We start from the raw sequence: 16,948 nt of genomic DNA, 5'->3' as shown, positions 1-16,948 counted from the left end.
AATGCATGTGTTATGGACCAAAATTTAAGTTTAAGATCTGTGGGCTATTTATAGATTTTCATCCTCTTGTCCTGGCTCAGATAAGGGGTTTGCATGCAGGTATCGATTTGTCCTCAAACATGTTTTTCGCTTCATTTGAATAATCCGTACGGTATTTTTCTTTTTGGAGAATAGCACAGATATTATTCCAATTTTAATTTGCAAACCTTTGCAGCAAGTCAAATGAAATCCTTGTTTTACACTTGGAAAGCAGGAACAAAAACGACCGCTGCAGCAGCGTGGTTTGACAGGGTGCAAATGTGAAACGAGGTGGGGGAAAGGCTTTTTTTGTGTATTTTGGTTTAGAAAGTGCAAACTTGAGTTTAGCTTGCAATGCGGCTGTTGAAATAACACCGAGTTTTCCTTTGTTGAAAGTGTTTTGCGTGCATCCTTCCACCGAAGGGGGGTTGGGGGGGGGGGAGTAAATTAGCTAATGGCACCGGATTTGCTGAAAACAGTTATTTAAAAATTATACGTATGGCAGTTCGTCTTTATTTTGCTTGCCTGGGAAAAATCTGTTTCAGCTCTGTGCACAAGAATTTAAAAGCTCCTGGTCAACAGCAACAACAAAAAAAAAGAAAATATCACAATCTCCTGCTATTAATATTGCACACATGTGTCATTTCACTGATCAAAAAGGCCTTCACCAGGGTACAATTGGCCTTTTTCCAAATTGCAAGCTTTTTCTCAGCTTTTTCTTTTTCCTCTTTCTTCTTTTGTTGCTGCCCAGGGATTTGTGCCTATCGCAGCCACTATCACATGACCGGTGTCAGGGCATCACATGGGCCAAAGTGAATACAAAAACAGCTACCCGAAAAGATTAAAAATTCTGTAAAACAATACAGACTTTGTTAACTCGCTTTAAAACAGCCTCGTCAGAGGATATTCCGCGGGCTTTGCTGGCAGCGTAGAAATACCAAAATAACGCACCTGTAAGGGCTGCGAGCTTTACCTGCATCTTTTCTCGTCTTTTCTCATTATGCACTGCAACCAACTTAGTTAGGAGGAATGTCTTAAGAGACAAAAGTTTTTATCTTAGGTTTATGTCCTTCCCCTGAGGCTTCATGTCAGGAAAAGTTCAGATCCTCAGCTGGTAGAAATGAGGCGAGCTCCTCCAAAACTTTCCTGTCCCATCCCTGTGTGTCTGTTTTTAAAGGCTTTGCGAAATGAAATGCAGCAAGGGCTTGCATCCAGAGTGCATCTTGTATCTGGAGATCCCAGACCACCCCTAAAAACAACAAATTTGGCGCCATAAATTGATGAAAATGTTACCACGGCCATACAGTTCTGCTGTGAGAACTTGTTTTCACCTGCAGCGTGGCAATCTCATGTGCCACAAAATACACAGATCGCTTTGCAAGGATAAAGTAGCAATCTCTCCCCACTTGACACCCCCAAATAAATTCCAGCTACTTGGTGCACGTCAGTGAAAGCCTGATGCTATCGATCATCATCTGCTTCTAAAGGCAGACCCCATTAGTTGGGACCGATTCCGCGATTCCTTTGATCTGCAACTTAACAGCAAACTATACCTATAGGTCTTAATCCTCTTCGGGGCAGTGCTGAACTGCAGAATATGATTGTAAGTGCTGGGCGAGTGTGGCAGAATCTTTTCTGCATGAAACCAGAAGTGGAGGGCTTGGGGGCAGAGTGTTTCTACAGGGCAAAGTCCTCCCCACATCGCTGGGGCAGAGCCTGGCCACTGCTCCTCCTGCTTGGAAGGAGAATGTACCAAATGCCAAATGTTCAAAATGCCTTGCAAATATCAAAGAATTAACTTTTAGCACCCTGGCAAGCTAGGTAGGGGTGGTTATCCTTCTATTAAGCACAAGCTGCTTAAATGCAGAGGTGTGCCCACGGTCTGTCTCCTGATGAATCGATGTGGAAGCTGGGAGAAGTACTCAGAAGTCCCAGCTCGTGTTCCTCTGCCACTGTTCCAGGTTTCTTCCCAGGTTAATTTGAACCCTAAGAAATGGGTGAGTTTCATAATTCAACAAAGCCCGTGCCATTTTTGCTCCTCAACCTGAGAGATGAGAAAGGGGAGTCACTGCAAAGGTGCCATCTCCACCATGTACACACGGGGAGCTCCTTAGCCAGCTGGACCCCGGCTGCTCACTTTGACTGTGGGCGAGGACAGGAGCAGCTCTGGAAGAGTGGCAAAGGCTCAGCAAAGTTGAGCAGGGGCCCACACCTTGGCCAAGGGTTCAGGATTATGATCTCTGCAGCTACACTGATCCCCACCGCGTAATCCTGCCCGCCCTGGGTTTGCTAGGGTAGAGCGGATCTTGCCCACAAGGGTTGCTTTTTGTGTTTGGCTGCCTCTGATGTCCGGGCGTCTTTCAGCAGCAGCAGGACTTTTTGTTGGGAACAGAGCAACAATAGCATTCTTTCAGGAAAATTGAAGATACGGTGCTTTCTAAAGGTGTTTGTTTAGGAGGCTCTGTCAGCATGGTAAAGAAGACTAAAACATACGCCGCAGAGTGTCTGCTTTCAAAGTTTTTATTTATGGAGCTGACAGCATTAGGCTTCAGTTCTTGCATTGTGGTCTTGGGATATTTTTACCATTTGCGACCACGCCTTGTAACGTTCGGTGATATTAGAGACGGGCACTTCAGCAGCTGAATGGAAATACATGGCCCGACTTGTGAAATGCCACCTCAGTAATGAAATGCCTTCTCTTGCAGGAAGGAACACAGAAGAAGAGGAAGCTATGATGCAGGAGTGGTTCATGCTGGTTAATAAGAAGAACGCCTTAATAAGACGAATGAACCAGCTTTCTCTCCTGTAAGTACGGATGGTTACCTGGAGTTACAGCAGGCTGATTTACAGGAATAGGGACCCAGCAGACAGACGCAAAACTTTTTGCTTTCTCCCCATCCGACCTCAAAATGTTTCCTCGCAAACGAGCGGTGTGGGGGATTTGTGGAGCACCTCAAGGAACTTGTTTTTCTCATATTTCAATCTTGACAATGGAAAGTGTGCAATCACACGAGATTAGCCAGAGCTGTGAAAAAAAAAAAAATCTGAAATATTAAGCGTAGTTACACTTTCAAAGGCCCTACAGTAGAATAAAATTACATTTTAGAAACAGGGAAAGAGATTTGTATTGTGCCTCAGACGTGACACGGGAAAACTATTCTGAGAGAGCGCAAAATTAGAGCCGGTCCCGGCTCCGCAGAAAGGCTAAATTGCATCCCTCGCTGAGGGGATATTAGCGCATCGGTCACGCTGTGATGGTACCGCCGATCCTACGAAGCCAGGCAGGTACGGGGAGGACGAATAAACTTTTTTCTCTAGCACAGGAGAGGAAGGGAGAAGGGTTGCAGAGGCACTCTGCCTTCGGCGCTTCTTCTCCAGCTCCCTTCAGTTGAGCGATTCTGTTTCTTTCAGTGTGCCACCTAGTGTAGATGCCGGCGTATTTCCTTGGAAAGAGCCCGTGCTCACAAATTTCCTGCCGTGTCTGAACTTGACGGAGGATTCTACCTCAAAATATTAAGCTTTCTAATCCCGTGTCTAATTTTCATTATTCATTAGGGCAGAATGTATGTAGGATAATACTTCCAGCGTTATATTATCTTGGTGAATAGGCTGATGCTGGAATTTGTTCATTAGATCCGGGGGAATGTTTTATGCTTAGGACATTCCACAACAGCTGCTCCAAGGATGAATATGAAATAATTACGTCCCGTAGTACAATAGAGTTAAACTGATGGAATTAAAGCCGATGATGGAGAAAATGAAAAGGCCCTGATACTGAATATGCCACCTGAGCAAGGTTTTAAGTTTGTGTATCATTTGTTTGGAGTAGCTTAAAGTTAAAGAGAAAAGTCGGTTACGAGTCCTAAAATCAATGTAAGTTAAAGGTTCTTTTAAGTGTTTAATGATTTAGTAATTAACATATTGATGAACTTTTGCAACTTGCCTAGGGAAAAAGAACATGACCTAGAAAGGCGCTACGAACTGCTGAACCGGGAGTTGAGAGCAATGCTTGCTATTGAAGGTAAGAGCAGCACTGGGTGTCGAGGGAAAGAAGGCGCTTGCTGCCGAAGGTGGCTGCCCAAAATTGCCAAATCGTCAGGCTGCACCAAAGCCTGGTTGGGAATTAATGCTGGCATTTACGTAACTCTGACCGATAGCACGCAACAGGTACACGGGGGCTCCAATCCCATCCCGAACTTTTATCCTGGGGGGAAAAAGAAAATCCAAGATACACGGTAAAAAATCTGGTCTCTTTGGAATAAACTCGGAGGAAAGCGATGAGGAGGGTAAGGGGTTCGCTGTTTTGGGTGCAGTAATGCTCTCCTGGCTGTCCCACGGCACCGCGCTGCTTTTCGTACCGCAGAGATGGGAAGGGGCAATGCTGACTTCTGCGTGTTGGCTAAGTCTCACCACCGCGTTTGGGATAAGTTTAGTAGGAGATGAACGATGGGTTTATCTCACTGGGGGAAAAAAGGAAAAAAAAAAAAAAAAAAGTCTCGTCATTTTTTTTTGTGGCAAAACACTGCGTTTGCCAAGTAAACATTTCATCAGAGGCAACCTCAGGATTAGTGCAATCCTTTGCACTTATTTTCTCCATTCTCTGCAACTCTCCAGAGTTTAGTCACCTTACCTGAATGAAAACTCATGGGAAGATTGACACACGGGATAAATGAAACAATTGCAAACTTTCCATAGGGCTTTCAAGTGAATTGTACAATAATCCTAGGGATGATTCATAATAAAAAATAAACATCCAGATAGCTTAAACCATTGCTTGCATTATTTTCTTATTTAAATATCTTAAGTGTTTTATAATGCTGTACTGCTTATACCTCTCAGTCACAAATGCTGTCGTATAGTTCAAAGATGTTTGCTTAAAAGTTAATCCTTTGGGCTCTGTAAAATGGACCTTTTGTCTAATCAATGCAAATTGATTTTGCTATTCTGTATTGACCTCTTAACCCTTTGACTGTCCATGGTAATTTCTTTCTTCACCTGATAAGGTACCTGATCCATAATAAATCAATTCTAATTAGTTTGGAGACTTCACTGGAAGCATAAGTTTGTAGCAAAAAAAAGCAGCAGGTTTCAGGTAGCTTTTTCCTATCTAGCCATCTGTGGTTATATTTTTGCATAAGAACTACCCTCACCGTATTCGTGGATAAACTTGAGTCATAAACACATGCATTGCTTTCAGCAGAGACAAGCCAGATTAATTGGGAATCATTCTAATGAAATATTTAAAACGGAAAATACTCTAAAACCAAAGAGGAGTTGAGAGATACTGGATTTAAATCTTAAATTTAAATGCTTAATTGCCTCTTACACGTGCTTCTGTCTTGGGACGTCACAGCAGCAGCCTGTGAGTGTCTTTAGCAGCCTGTGCCATTCGCGTACTGGCTTGAACTAAAATCTCTCTTTTTAAAATTTCTTTTTTGCAAGTTCAGAGAGATGCCAAAACCCAGGAAAGTCTTTTTTTTTTTCTCCTTTTTCTTTTCTTTTCTTCCTGTTTTTTTTTTTTTTTCCTTGCTACTGGTGATATGGTAAACAGGGGCTTAGAGAGAAAACGTAGGTGCTGGCGAATTTTGGTTTCGTGTTTTATTTGTGCAACAAAGTCTGTGCTTAGCATTTTAAGCCTTAAAAGAGGTTATTATTCCGCTAGAAGTTTTAGCAGCTCCCTGCTTTTACCTAAAAACCTATTAAAGGAGAAACTCTCCTAACAAAACGACTGCGAAATGTCAAAATACATGCTGGTGACACCTTGCCTGAGATGCGTGTGTCAGCGCGGTATTGCTTTCCGAGTCTGACATATGCTTGAGTGCAAAGATGCACTTTTTTGGAAGCGCCAAGTGCAAACACGCCATTTACAATGAGCTTTCCCCGCAGAAGAATTGGCTGCCCCAGCAGCACAGGCTCTGCGCTCAGAGGCCATTTAGCCGATTGCTAATGAGCAGTTGGGCTCCGGGAAAGAGTTGAAAGGACAGATCGCACTTTTGCCGGCACCGAGTCCAACCCCAAAATGTATGGGCAGGGAAGAAAGAGAGAGAGAGAGAGAGACAGAAAATAAAATAACAGGACGGGACCGGTCGGTTTGTTTGTCTAAAAGAAAGGATTGTAAGGCAGAACGCACCAACCCAAACTGGAACTTAAAAAATAATAATATCTAAAAAAAAAAATAAAGCCTTTGAAAGGTGATAATTACTGTTTTGCTAAATTGCTCTAACTCTTCCACGCGTGACTGTGCTGTTTAAAAATCCATCAGCCCGTTGACTTAGCTGGCCGATGACGGGGAGGGGGGAAAAAAAAAAAGAACAAGAAGGAAGAAAAAGAGAGGCAGCAGCCTGGCAGGAGGCAGATAAAGGCTCGGCGCTGGCCCCGGCGGCGTGCGGGCAGCGCTGGCCGGAGGCACCGGGAGCTCCGGGGCGCGGGGATGCGGAGCCGGTGTCCTCCCGTCCAGCTGCTAAAACAGAGGCACGGCAGGCTGAGGACGGCCACCAAGGGGGGGTAAAATTAAAAATAAAGAGTCGGACTTCTTCTTTTTCTTCTTTTTTTTTTTTTTCTTTTCCCCTCCCGCTCGGCCGCAGAGATAAAGGAGGGCGAGCGGAGCGCTGCCTTCATGGGGCCGCGGAGCGCTGGGGGCTTCAGCCAGGAGCTCCGGCCGAGGAGGGATCGCCGTGTCCGGGTGCCAGACCCCAAAAAACAGAGGGCACGGGGTTTGCCTGGACACGTGTGGGCAGCGAGGTGCTCCTCCTGCCCGCCCAAAGGCCAGTGGGCTGCCACGGGCACGGCTCTCCCAGGCCCGCGGCGGCCGAGCGGTGCCTCGCTTGCAGCCACCTTTCCTCTGGCTCCTTCCCCCCTCCTCCCCTCCTTTTTTTTTCTTTCTTTTTTTTTTTTTTTTAATTCGAGATTTAATGCCTCCTTAGAAAAGATAAGTTCATTTTTGCACACCTTGGGGTAGCGTGTTCATTTTCTGCCCAAGAAATGGATCTTCTTTAGGATTTTGTACATCTTGATTTATTCTTGGCTTATAGTTTGAAGTGGGTGCTCTTCTAAAAGGATTTATGCATAGGTTCACTATTTTTGTAGTTATGGTTTATATGATAAGCTTTTTATATTTAAAATCAATATGTAATCCTGTGGAGGAGCTTATCCTCTAAAACCCCATTTGTAAATCTATTTTAGCTTTGTTACACCGCACAGCCACAGTATTCCATAGATTGATTAGGTTCAGCAGCAGAATCCTATCAAATGGCCTGCTCTGATGATGATGCAAACTCTTTCAGGATTGCTAGTTGACTGGAACTAAAGATAAGACTTGACTGCAATCCCCCAATGTGCTCTTTACAAAACTAGTGTTAATTTTCATCAAAGTGCCGGGCTTATTTATTAGAGTGGCGGGGCTGAAGGTTTCCCTACGAGAACTTTCGGCCATTTCTATGAAAGCATTTCTATGGGAACCGGCCGGCCGTTTGCTCCGAGTAATTATCAGTTTAAGCAGTGGGAGGAAACAAAAATAATAATAAAAAAAAGACAATGTGAAGTCAACGAAGATGAAAAATTGAAAACATTTCTGCTTTCGACGTGAATTTAACAAACTCCGCGATCTCAAAGCGCGCGGTGCGGGGGCTCGGGGCTTCTGATACTTTGAGCTCGCAGCCCGCCTCGGAGCCCTGATCCCGTTTTTGTCCAGAGCGTGGCTTTTCCACCAGTCCGACTGGGAGACCTGCAGGTTAACCGGGGGTTTGTGCCTCGCCGTGGCCGTGCGGGACCGGCGGCGTGGGCGACCCGGGCTCGGCAGGCACAACAGGTAGGAGTCGGACTCGGGGGATTTTGCACGCAGGGATGCTGCCCCAAAACCAAAACGCCGCCTTGTTGGACGCACCGAGCTCGCCTGCGAGCTCCTGCTCCAACACTTTGCTCCCCTCCTACCCCACTGCCAGGTGAATTTCTGGCCGAGAGGAGGGGGTCCGGCTCCTTTTCCAGGACACCGAGTAAAGCCCCGGGTGAATATTCCTGCTGCCGGGGTGTATTTCAGCTGCTAGGAACCAACGAGTGCAGAAAGTAAGGGAAAAAAAAAAAAAAAAAAGAAACCAGAAGCAGTTTTTTCCCGTGGAGTGTGGCGGTGTTGAGCCCACGGGGCTGGCCAACAAAAAGTGCCTCTTTTTTGGGGAGGGAAAAGAGCAGGAGAATCAGCAGCGAGGGGCTGAGCAGCGAAACGTCTCGCCCGGCATCTGATCTCCTGAGAGCTGAAACTGCCGAGGAAAGTGGGGAGCCGAGGGGAGGCCAAAAAAAAAAAAAAAAAGGAAAAAAAAAAAAAAAAAGGGAGCGGCTCCAAAAAGCAGAGTTTTGCGCCTAACAGAATGTGCTCAAAATCGCCTCCTCCAGCTCCTCGACGGAAACGGGGGAAACTTAACCCAAAAGTCGGGCCGGGGTTAAAAAAAAAAAAAAAAGAAAAAGAAAAAAAAAAAAGTCGTGTCCGTGCCCCGCGGGGTTTTTTGGTATTTTTTTTTTTATTTTTCGGTGGTGGAAGCGAGGCCGGGTGGTGCCGCGGGTACCCCCGGGGGCGGCCGAGCGGGGCGCGATGCTGCGGCTGGTCCTTTTGCCTTTTTTTTTTTTTTTTTCTTTTTCCCCCTTTTTTTTTTTTCCCTTCTCTTAATTTCGGAGCCGGTGCCCTCTTTCCCTCCTCGCTCGCCCTGCTATCTCCCTCGGCATCTCCTGCTCCCTCTCTCATTGTTTACCTCCGTAATGAGGGAGGCGGGGATGGCTGCGGAGTGACTGACAGCGCCCGGCCCGAGCCCCCGGGGCCGAGCCGAGCCGGGCCGGGCTGGGGGAGAAGCCCCGGGGCTGTCCCCGAGGGGTCCCCTCGGTTTTGGGGTCCTCCAAAGGGCCGGCGAGCAGCGGCTGCCTCCCCCCGAGGGCGCCCCGGGAAATTAGCGGGGAAAACGCGGCCCCGGCCGGCGCCGGGAGGTGGGGAGGGGGTGGTTAGGAACGAAACGAATTGGGGAAAAAAAGAAAAAAAGTCAAATCTAAATAAAGGGGAAGCAGCCGGGGGCTGCCCACCGCCTCCGTGCCCGGCGCTGCCCCAGCAGGTGCGCACGGAGGGGGACCGGGGGGGGGGGGGACCCTGCTCAGCGGGCTGCTCACCGCTGCCTTCCCTGGTTTCTTTCCTTTTTTTTTTTTGTTTTTGTTTTTTGTTTTTTCTATTTTTTTTTTTTGTCGTCCCTGTCCTCAGACTGGCAAAAGACCGAGGCGCAGAAGAGGCGAGAGCAGCTGCTGCTGGACGAACTCGTTCTTCTCGTTAACAAACGGGACGCGCTGGTGCGGGACCTGGACGCCCAGGAGAAGCAGTGAGTGCGGGGATGGGGAGGTGCGGGGGGGGGGGGGGCGCCTTCCTCCCCCCACCCTCCTCCTCCTCCTCCCTCCCGCCGCCTCTCTCCGCAGGGCCGAGGAAGAGGACGAGCATTTGGAGAGGACCCTGGAGCAAAACAAAGGCAAGATGGCCAAGAAGGAAGAGAAATGCCTCCTCCAGTGAGCGGCCCGCCCGCGGCGCAGCGCGGCTTTTTCAGACGGCTTCAAAATGCCGGCTATGGGGAAAGGGGGGGGGGGGGGTGGGGGGGGGAGGTGGGAGGGAGGAGGGATGGACACACACAAAAAAAAAAGAAAAAAAAAAAAAAAGGTTTGGAAAAACGAAATTGTAAACTTTTTTTCCTCTTTCTTGCCGTTTTCTTAGGCCAGAGCTAGGCTGCGCCGGGCCCCGTCCCGTTGTGGGGTTTCGGGTGGTTTGTTTTGTTTTTTTCTTCTCCCTTTTTTTTTTTTTTCCTTTTTTTTTTTTTTTTGGGGTTCCCATCCCCGGGGGGGCCCCGCTGAACGCGGCTTTTTGTCGTCCTCGGGTTAGAGAGAGAGAGAGGGAGGGGGTGGGAGGGGGGGGAACGGCCACCACCATCAGCATCCTCAGCCGCCGGGGCCGGGCCCCCCCCGGTGCCATCGCCCCCGTGTCCCGTCCTGTCCCGTCCCCCCCCTCCCCAGCCTCGTTTTTATTTATTGCGCCCGGGCGATAAAACCCCGGCCCCCCCCTGCCCCCGCGTGTGTCCCCACGCGTGTCCCGCGTCCCTCGGTGGAGCTCGCCCCGGTTATTTATTACAGCCCCGAGCCGTGACACAGTTTGAAATAAAAGCCGAATCTTTCTTACCGTGACCGCAGCTCGCCTCCTTCCTTACCTGCGGGGACGGGGGGGGGGGCACCGGGGAGAATAAAATCAATAAAAGGAATAAAAAACCCCAAAAAGTTGCCGGGCTGCTCCCGGCGGGGAAGGTCCCGCTGGGGCCGGTGCGCGGCCGGGACGCTGCGGCCCTTTATTTGGGGAGGGGGGGGGGGGGGAAGGAGGAAGGGGGGAGCCCCCCGGTGCAGGGTGCAGCCCGCTCCCACCCCCCCAAAAAAAAAAAGTAAAAAATAAAAAATGATGAAAATAATAAAAAAAAAAAAGTGGGAAGGAGCCGGGGCTGCCCCGCGCCAAGCCGCGGAGGATGCGCGGAGCGGGCCGGGGCCGCGGGGCCCTCCCCAAAAACACGGCCCCAAAAGCTGGGGGGGGGCGGCTCAGGACCCCCCCATCCCGTTCCCTCCCCTCCCTCCCCGCGCTGCCCCCCCCGGCCCCTGCCCTTCCCCGGCTCACCTGGGCGCGGCGGGAGGGGGCTCCGGGCCAGATTTGGGGGGCCGGGGGGAGCCGGGGGGGGGGGGGCGCGGGGACCCCCCCAGGCCGGGGGCGGCGGCGGGGCGAGGGGTGGGGAAGGGGCGGCGAGGGGAGCGCGGCCGGGCCGGGACTGGGAACGGCCCCGGCGGGAGCGGGGCAAAACGGGGCCGGGGGGTGGAAGAGGGGGGCAGTGCCCCCCCCCCCCCGGGGCCTTCCTCCTCCTCTCCTCCTCCTCCTCCTCCTCCTCCTGCCTTTTCTTTCTGTGAAGGGGCCGCGGCGCCTTTGTTGCGGGGCGCGGTGCCGGTGCCTTCGGGGGGCGAGCGGGGCTCGGAGGAACCTGCCCGGACCCCCCCCCTCCCCGACCCCTTCAATGAGCCTTCGGGGGCTCGGCCCGGGAAAAGGAAAAAAAGTAAAAAAATAAAAAGGACGGAAGAAATAAAAAAAAAAAAAAGGAAAAAATAAAAATAATTTTAAAAAAGAAAAAAAGAAAAACGGGGGTGGGAGCAGCAGGAGGAGCGCGACTTGTCCGTGGCCGGCGGTCAGCGCCTTTGCGCATCAGCGGCTCCCCCGCAGCTGCGTTTGGGGACCCCCCCCAAAAAAATAATAAAAAACATCCCCCCCCTACACCTCCCTCGCTCCCCGCCGGCCCCGTCCCGCCCGGAGGAGCGGCTGCCCGGCGGTGCTTTTTTTGCCTTCGAAACCCAAAAAGTTTGGGATCCCCGCGGGTCCCCCCCGCGCCTCCTTCCCCCGGTGCCGGGCGCTGCGCGGGGGGCGAAAACTTTCCGCGGGCGGCCCTGGGGGGGGGCTCGGAGGGACGGGAGGAGGAGGAGGAGGAGGAAGGGGGGAGGAAGGTGAGGGAGGGGGGAGGAAGGTGAGAAGGGGGGGGGGGGGAGAGGTGCGGAAGGGGCGCGCAGAGCCCGGCGCTGCCCGGGGGCAGGGGCCGGGGCGCGGTGCGGGTGCGCGGGGGAGCGCGGAGCTGGGAAGGTTTGGGGGGGGCCGATTTGGGGGGGCGGGGGGGGCCGTCGCCCTGCTCTGCCATTGCCCGGGCTGCTGTCAGTCAGGCGGGGAGCGGCCGGGGATTGGCGCCGGGCTGGTTACGCACTCGCTTTGCGCGCACATACAAGGCTAGGGCGGCGGGCAGGGGCTGCATCCTCCGCAGGGCCGCGGCTCCGGCGCCCCGACAGCGCGGCCCGGCCGCCAGGTAACGCGGGGCGCCGCGGCCCCCCGAGCCGGCCGGGGGCTGCGAGGCCCTGGGCATCGCCCCCCCAAACCCGCCTCTCCCCCCCCCCTTCACCCCCCCCCGGGATCCCCCCCCTCCCGCCGTGACCCCCCCCTCCTCTCCTTCCTCCCCCCCCCTCCTCCTCCTCCTCCTCCTCCTCTTCCTCCCCGCCCTGCGCGCAGCCCCCGACGGCCCCTCCGCGGCCGCGGCCCCGGAGCCGTCGGGGGGCGGGGGGTGCCCGGGGGGGGCGGCCCCGCTTTAATTCCCCCCAGCCCCGTCCCGGCTCCTCGCCTTCGCCCGGCGCCGGCCCCACCTGCGGCCCGGGGGGTCCCGGCCTCTGCCGCCCCCCCCGGGGCTCCGCGGGGAGACCCCGGCCCGGCCCCCCCCGGCTCCCCCCCCTCCCCGCCGCCCAGCTCGGGCTCCCGCTCCCCTCTCCCCTTTTCCCTCCCTTCTTTTCCCAACTCTCGGCCGCTTCCAATTAAAACGTCCCCGGCCGCTCGCTTTTCACTTAATTATCCTTCCCTCCTCCGCTCCCTCCTTCGGGTTCCTAATCCAATTACCCCGCTCAATAATTGCTTTATCTCTCCCCATCCCGAGGAGCCCCGAGCCGGGCTGCGCGGCCCCTGACGCCGCTCTCTGCTCTCTCCCCAGGAGCTGCGGCCTCGCCCGGCGCCGCCGGGACCCCCCCCCTGCAGCCCCCAGCCTGCGAGCGGCGACCCCCGGCCCGGGGGGACCCAGCCCGGAGCCCCCCCAGCCCGGGCACCCCTCGGGGACCCGCACGGGAGCGGCCGGGACCCAGGGACGGAGCCGGCGCCCGCCCCGGCCTCGGCGGCGCTCAGCGCCCGTCTGCCCCTCGCCCGAGTGCTTTTTCGTTTGGTCATTTTGGGGGCTTTTTTAATCCCCCCCCCGACTCCACGCATTCGTTTGCGTTTTTTTATTTTTTGTTGTGTTTTATTATTTTTTTTTTTCCTCGTCTTTTTTTTTTTTTTTTTAATTTTTGCTCTTTTGGTTACCGTTTTTACGTTATTTTTTTTTTTTCTTCCCGCGGGACGTTGGAGGGAACCTGCCCGGCTTTTAGCATGATGTCTTACCTCAAACAGCCCCCCTACGGCATGAACGGGCTGGGGCTGACGGGCCCGGCCATGGACCTGCTGCACCCCTCCGTGGGGTACCCGGGTGAGTCCCCCCCGAGCCCCCTCTGCGCGCACCCCAGCCTGGCGGCACCTTCGGCAGCCGCCTTCCCCCCACCCCGTCCCCAAGATTTCGTTTGCTCCGGTGGGGATTTTTAATTTTAATCAGTCCTTAAAAAAAAATATAAGAGCTACGACTACCAACAATAATTTAATTTCCCCACAACGAAATCTCCCCGTGCCCCCCGCCGGGGCTGAGCCCGACCCTTCCCCAGCGTTTGGCCGCTCGCCCTGGCCGCAGCGGGACGGGATCCGGCCCCATCGGGCAGCGCTCCCGGGGCTGGGAGCTGCGTTGTGGGGTGGTGATGGGACAGAACTGGGGGACAATTCCCAGGCCCCTTCCCGGGAGGGTTGGGGCTCCTGGCGTGCACAGGGGGTCCGGGGCACGCAGGGGGTCGGCGCTGACCGGGTCGTGGCGGTGCTTGCCCCCAGCCACCCCGCGGAAGCAGCGGCGGGAGCGCACCACCTTCACCCGCTCGCAGCTGGACGTGCTGGAGGCGCTTTTCGCCAAGACCCGCTACCCCGACATCTTCATGCGGGAGGAGGTCGCCCTCAAGATCAACCTGCCTGAGTCTCGAGTCCAGGTACCCGCGGGGAGAGGGGGGCTGCGGGGGGCACCCCGGATCGGCCGGCCCTGAGCTCGCCGCCGCGCTCAGCGCCGCTGCCTTGGGTTGCGCGTGGGCTCCTGGCTGCTTGGCTGTCCTGCCGTGGTGCTGCCCGGGGGCAGGGGCTATAAAACATGCAAATATTCACCTTATTTACCTTATTTCTATATATTTTAAATCTTGAATTTAATTTCCGCCCTGCCTCCTGCCTGGGGTTAGCAGCCCGCGTGCTCTCTCCGGCGCACCCCGCCAGGCTCGGTGTGCTGCTCCCCGGGGAGGGATGTTCGGTGGGGTGGGATGAGTGGGCAGGATCCTTCTCCTTGCCCCAGGTGTGGGGGGACGGAGGTCTTTTGGCTGAGGGGCACAAGCCGGGCTTACGAACTTGCAAGAGAAACTCGGGCGCACGCCCCGGTGAACTTTGTCTGCGGGAAGCGCCAGGCAGGATGCCCCATTCCCGGCTGCCTGCTGTTGGCCTCATTTTTTGGGGGGTTACATGGGGTGGCCAGACACCTGTTGGGGTGTGCACAGAGTGATTTTTGGGGCATGGGGCTGTGTGGTGTAGCGGCAGGGTGCGTGTGCTCAGAGTGAGGTCAGCTGCGGGGCCGGGTGTGCTCAGGGCGAAGAGGGGACGGGGGACGAGCGAGGGTACCGGAGGTCCCCCCGCTTGTCCCCTCCTCGCCCCACTGCTCACAGCCCCCCCGTTTCCCCTCCAGGTCTGGTTCAAGAACCGCCGCGCCAAGTGCCGGCAGCAGCAGCAGAGCGGCGGCGGGGCCAAGAGCCGCCCGGCCAAGAAGAAGTCGTCCCCGGCCCGCGAGAGCTCGGGCTCGGAGAGCAGCGGGCAGTTCACGCCGCCGGCGGCCGCCTCCAGCTCCTCGGCCTCCTCCTCCTCCTCCAGCTCAGCCTCCTCGGCGGCAGCGGCGGCCGGCGGCGCCCCGGCCTCCCTCAGCACCCCGGCCTCGTCCATCTGGAGCCCGGCCTCCATCTCTCCCGGCGCTGCCCCGGCGGGGGTGACGGTGCCCGAGCCCCTGCCGCCGGCCGGCGCCTCCTGCATGCAACGCGCCGGCCCCGCCGCCTCCGCCAGCTACCCGGTGTCCTACGGCCAAGGCGGGGGGTACGGGCAGGGCTACCCCGCGCCGCCCTCCTCGTCCTATTTCGGGGGTGTGGATTGCAGCTCCTACCTGGCCCCCATGCACTCCCACCACCACCCCCACCAGCTCAGCCCCATGGGGCCCTCCTCGGTGCCGGGCCACCACCACCACCACCCGCTGAGCCAGAGCTCGGGCCACCACCATCACCACCACCACCACCACCACCAGGGCTACGGCGGCACCGCGCTGCCCTTCAACTCCTCCGACTGCCTGGACTACAAGGAGCCTGCCGCCGCCGCCTCCTGGAAGCTCAACTTCAACTCCCCCGACTGCCTCGACTACAAGGACCAGGCGTCCTGGCGCTTCCAGGTCTTGTGAGGGGTCGCCCCCCGCCTCGGACCCCTGGCCCCGGGCGTCCCGCGGGGCCGCGGCTCCGTCTCGTCCTTTCCCCCCTCTCGGCGAGCCCCGCGGTGCCGAGGGGCCCCCCCGTCTCTCCTGACTGATATTTATTTGCTTCCCGCGCCCCTCCGGCGGGTTTATTATAATTATTATTTTTTTAAACGGAACAGAAGAAGAAGAAGAAGAGGACTTTTAACAAAAATAATTAAAAATTAAAAAAAAAAAAAGGAGGAGGAAGAAAAAAAAAAAAAAGAATAGAAACTCAACGCCTGCTGCCTCCCCGGGGCCCGGGCTGGCTCCTGCCCCCTGGCTGGGGGTCCCTCGGTGCCCCCCGTGCGGGGTCCCTCGCCCCGGGCGCGCCGGGCTCGCTGTAGATACTCGGCTCCGTTGCAGGGACCGTCCTCGTTTTTAGTTGGCGCTCTCGGGTTGGCGTCTTACCACGAGCCTAACACGAAAAACGAAACTTTAAGCTATTTTTTTTTATTATTATTAAATTTTATTTTTATTTTTTAATTTTTTTCGCCCCTGCTCCCCGCCCCCAAAAAAAGGGTGATTCTGGCCCCTACCCCATCCCCGGGCAGCAGGGGTGCCGCGTCCTCTGTCCGTCCGTCCGTCTGTCCGCGCGGGGCCGGGGTCCAGCCTCGTCCCGGGGCGGGGGGCAGCAGCCGGGGGGGCACCGGGGAGGAAGAGGAGGAGGAGGAGGAAGAAGAGGAGGGGGGTGGGAAGGGCTGCTCGGCTGATCCGCGACCCGCAGACCAAAAAAAGACAAACTTTTTGAAAAAATTTAAAAAAATAATAAAAAGGAAAACAGGAGGAAAAAAAAAAAAGAAAAAACGGCTTTGGGTTTTGATTGCTGTGGTTGTGGTGTTTGGGGAGGGGGGGGGCAGCAGCTCTGCGTCGGGCCGTGTGTCGGGAGGGGTTGGGTTTTTGTTTGCCCCCTGGCAGCTTGCCCCATGGGCACGGGGTGGGGGGTCCTGAGCCTTTAATGTTTTCCCCCCCCACGTCCCTGTCTGATTTTGGGACCCCCCCTGTCCCCAAACAAAGCCCAGCACAAGGCAGCCGCTGCTGCCCCGTCCTTCCTCCCCGTGCCTCCTCTTCCCCCAGGAGGGTCCCGGCAGGACCGAGGTGCAGGGACGGGGTGTGATGGGGCTCCCCCCACCCCTCTGCAGCTGTGGGCTCTGGGATCCTTTAATTACCGCCGTTAATTGGTTTCCCACTTACTGCCCCCCAGCCCGACTGCACCGCACTTGCTTGTGCGGGATGGGGTTGGGGTTGAGGGATGGGGTTTCACTGCCCGAAATGCCCAAACCCAGCACATTGGGGCCCAGGGGCAGGCCTGCGGGGGGGGATGGGGGGCCATGAGTGTCCCCCCAGACACACGGACACGCAGACAGACGGACAGGCGGAGCCGCAGGTGCGCCAGAGATGCTCGGCACCACGGCTTCAGCCCCAGCTCCCGGCGATCCCCCCCCGTGTCCAGCACCGGCTGCGTTTGGTTGGGACTTGGGGTTGGGGTCACTGCTCGCCTGCCCCCCCCCCATCCCTCACCCCCGTTTATTTTCCAGCCTCTCCCCGCAGCTGCTGGGGGCTGGGGTGAGGGGACAGCCGGTGCTGCTGCTCCTTCCCCCTTTGTCGAGGTGTTTGGGGCATTTCCATGCTGGTTTGGTGTTTGTTTTTTTTTTTTTGGAGGGAGATTTTAGGACATCCCCCCCCAAATCTCGGTGCTGCTCCCTGTGGTCTTG

The 16,948-nt window shown here is 55.4% G+C and overlaps 2 protein-coding genes across 11 annotated transcripts in view; both read left to right on the top strand.

The window, feature by feature from the left end:
• EHBP1 (EH domain binding protein 1) overlaps positions 1-10,212 on the top strand; it is a 206,090-nt gene extending 195,878 nt beyond the window's left edge. For all 9 annotated transcript variants that reach the window (XM_038176016.2, XM_038176019.2, XM_038176022.2 and 6 more), the window contains 4 exons: positions 2,724-2,823; positions 3,966-4,039; positions 9,251-9,365; positions 9,460-10,212. In XM_038176016.2, the coding sequence (XP_038031944.1) occupies positions 2,724-2,823; positions 3,966-4,039; positions 9,251-9,365; positions 9,460-9,550 (380 nt within the window). In that variant the 3' untranslated portion in view covers positions 9,551-10,212. The remainder of the gene's footprint in view (positions 1-2,723; positions 2,824-3,965; positions 4,040-9,250; positions 9,366-9,459) is intronic.
• Positions 10,213-11,593: 1,381 nt separating this feature from the next.
• On the top strand, positions 11,594-16,056 carry OTX1 (orthodenticle homeobox 1). 2 transcript variants are annotated; one of them, XM_038176746.2, is made up of 4 exons: positions 11,594-11,906; positions 12,576-13,100; positions 13,547-13,698; positions 14,433-16,056. In XM_038176746.2, the coding sequence occupies exons 2-4, from the start codon at positions 13,004-13,006 to the stop codon at positions 15,183-15,185; spliced, it is 1,002 nt and encodes a 333-aa protein (XP_038032674.1). In that variant the 5' UTR covers positions 11,594-11,906; positions 12,576-13,003; the 3' UTR covers positions 15,186-16,056. The 2 variants fall into 2 exon arrangements, with proteins under 2 accessions (XP_038032674.1, XP_027309232.1); XM_027453431.3 differs by lacking the exon at positions 11,594-11,906 and having other exon boundaries at positions 12,209-13,100.
• Positions 16,057-16,948: the final 892 nt, after the last annotated feature.

This window comes from Anas platyrhynchos, chromosome 3 (genome assembly GCF_047663525.1).
Source record: "Anas platyrhynchos isolate ZD024472 breed Pekin duck chromosome 3, IASCAAS_PekinDuck_T2T, whole genome shotgun sequence".
NCBI lineage: Eukaryota > Metazoa > Chordata > Aves > Anseriformes > Anatidae > Anas > Anas platyrhynchos.
This window is presented reverse-complemented; position numbering and strand designations above follow the sequence as displayed.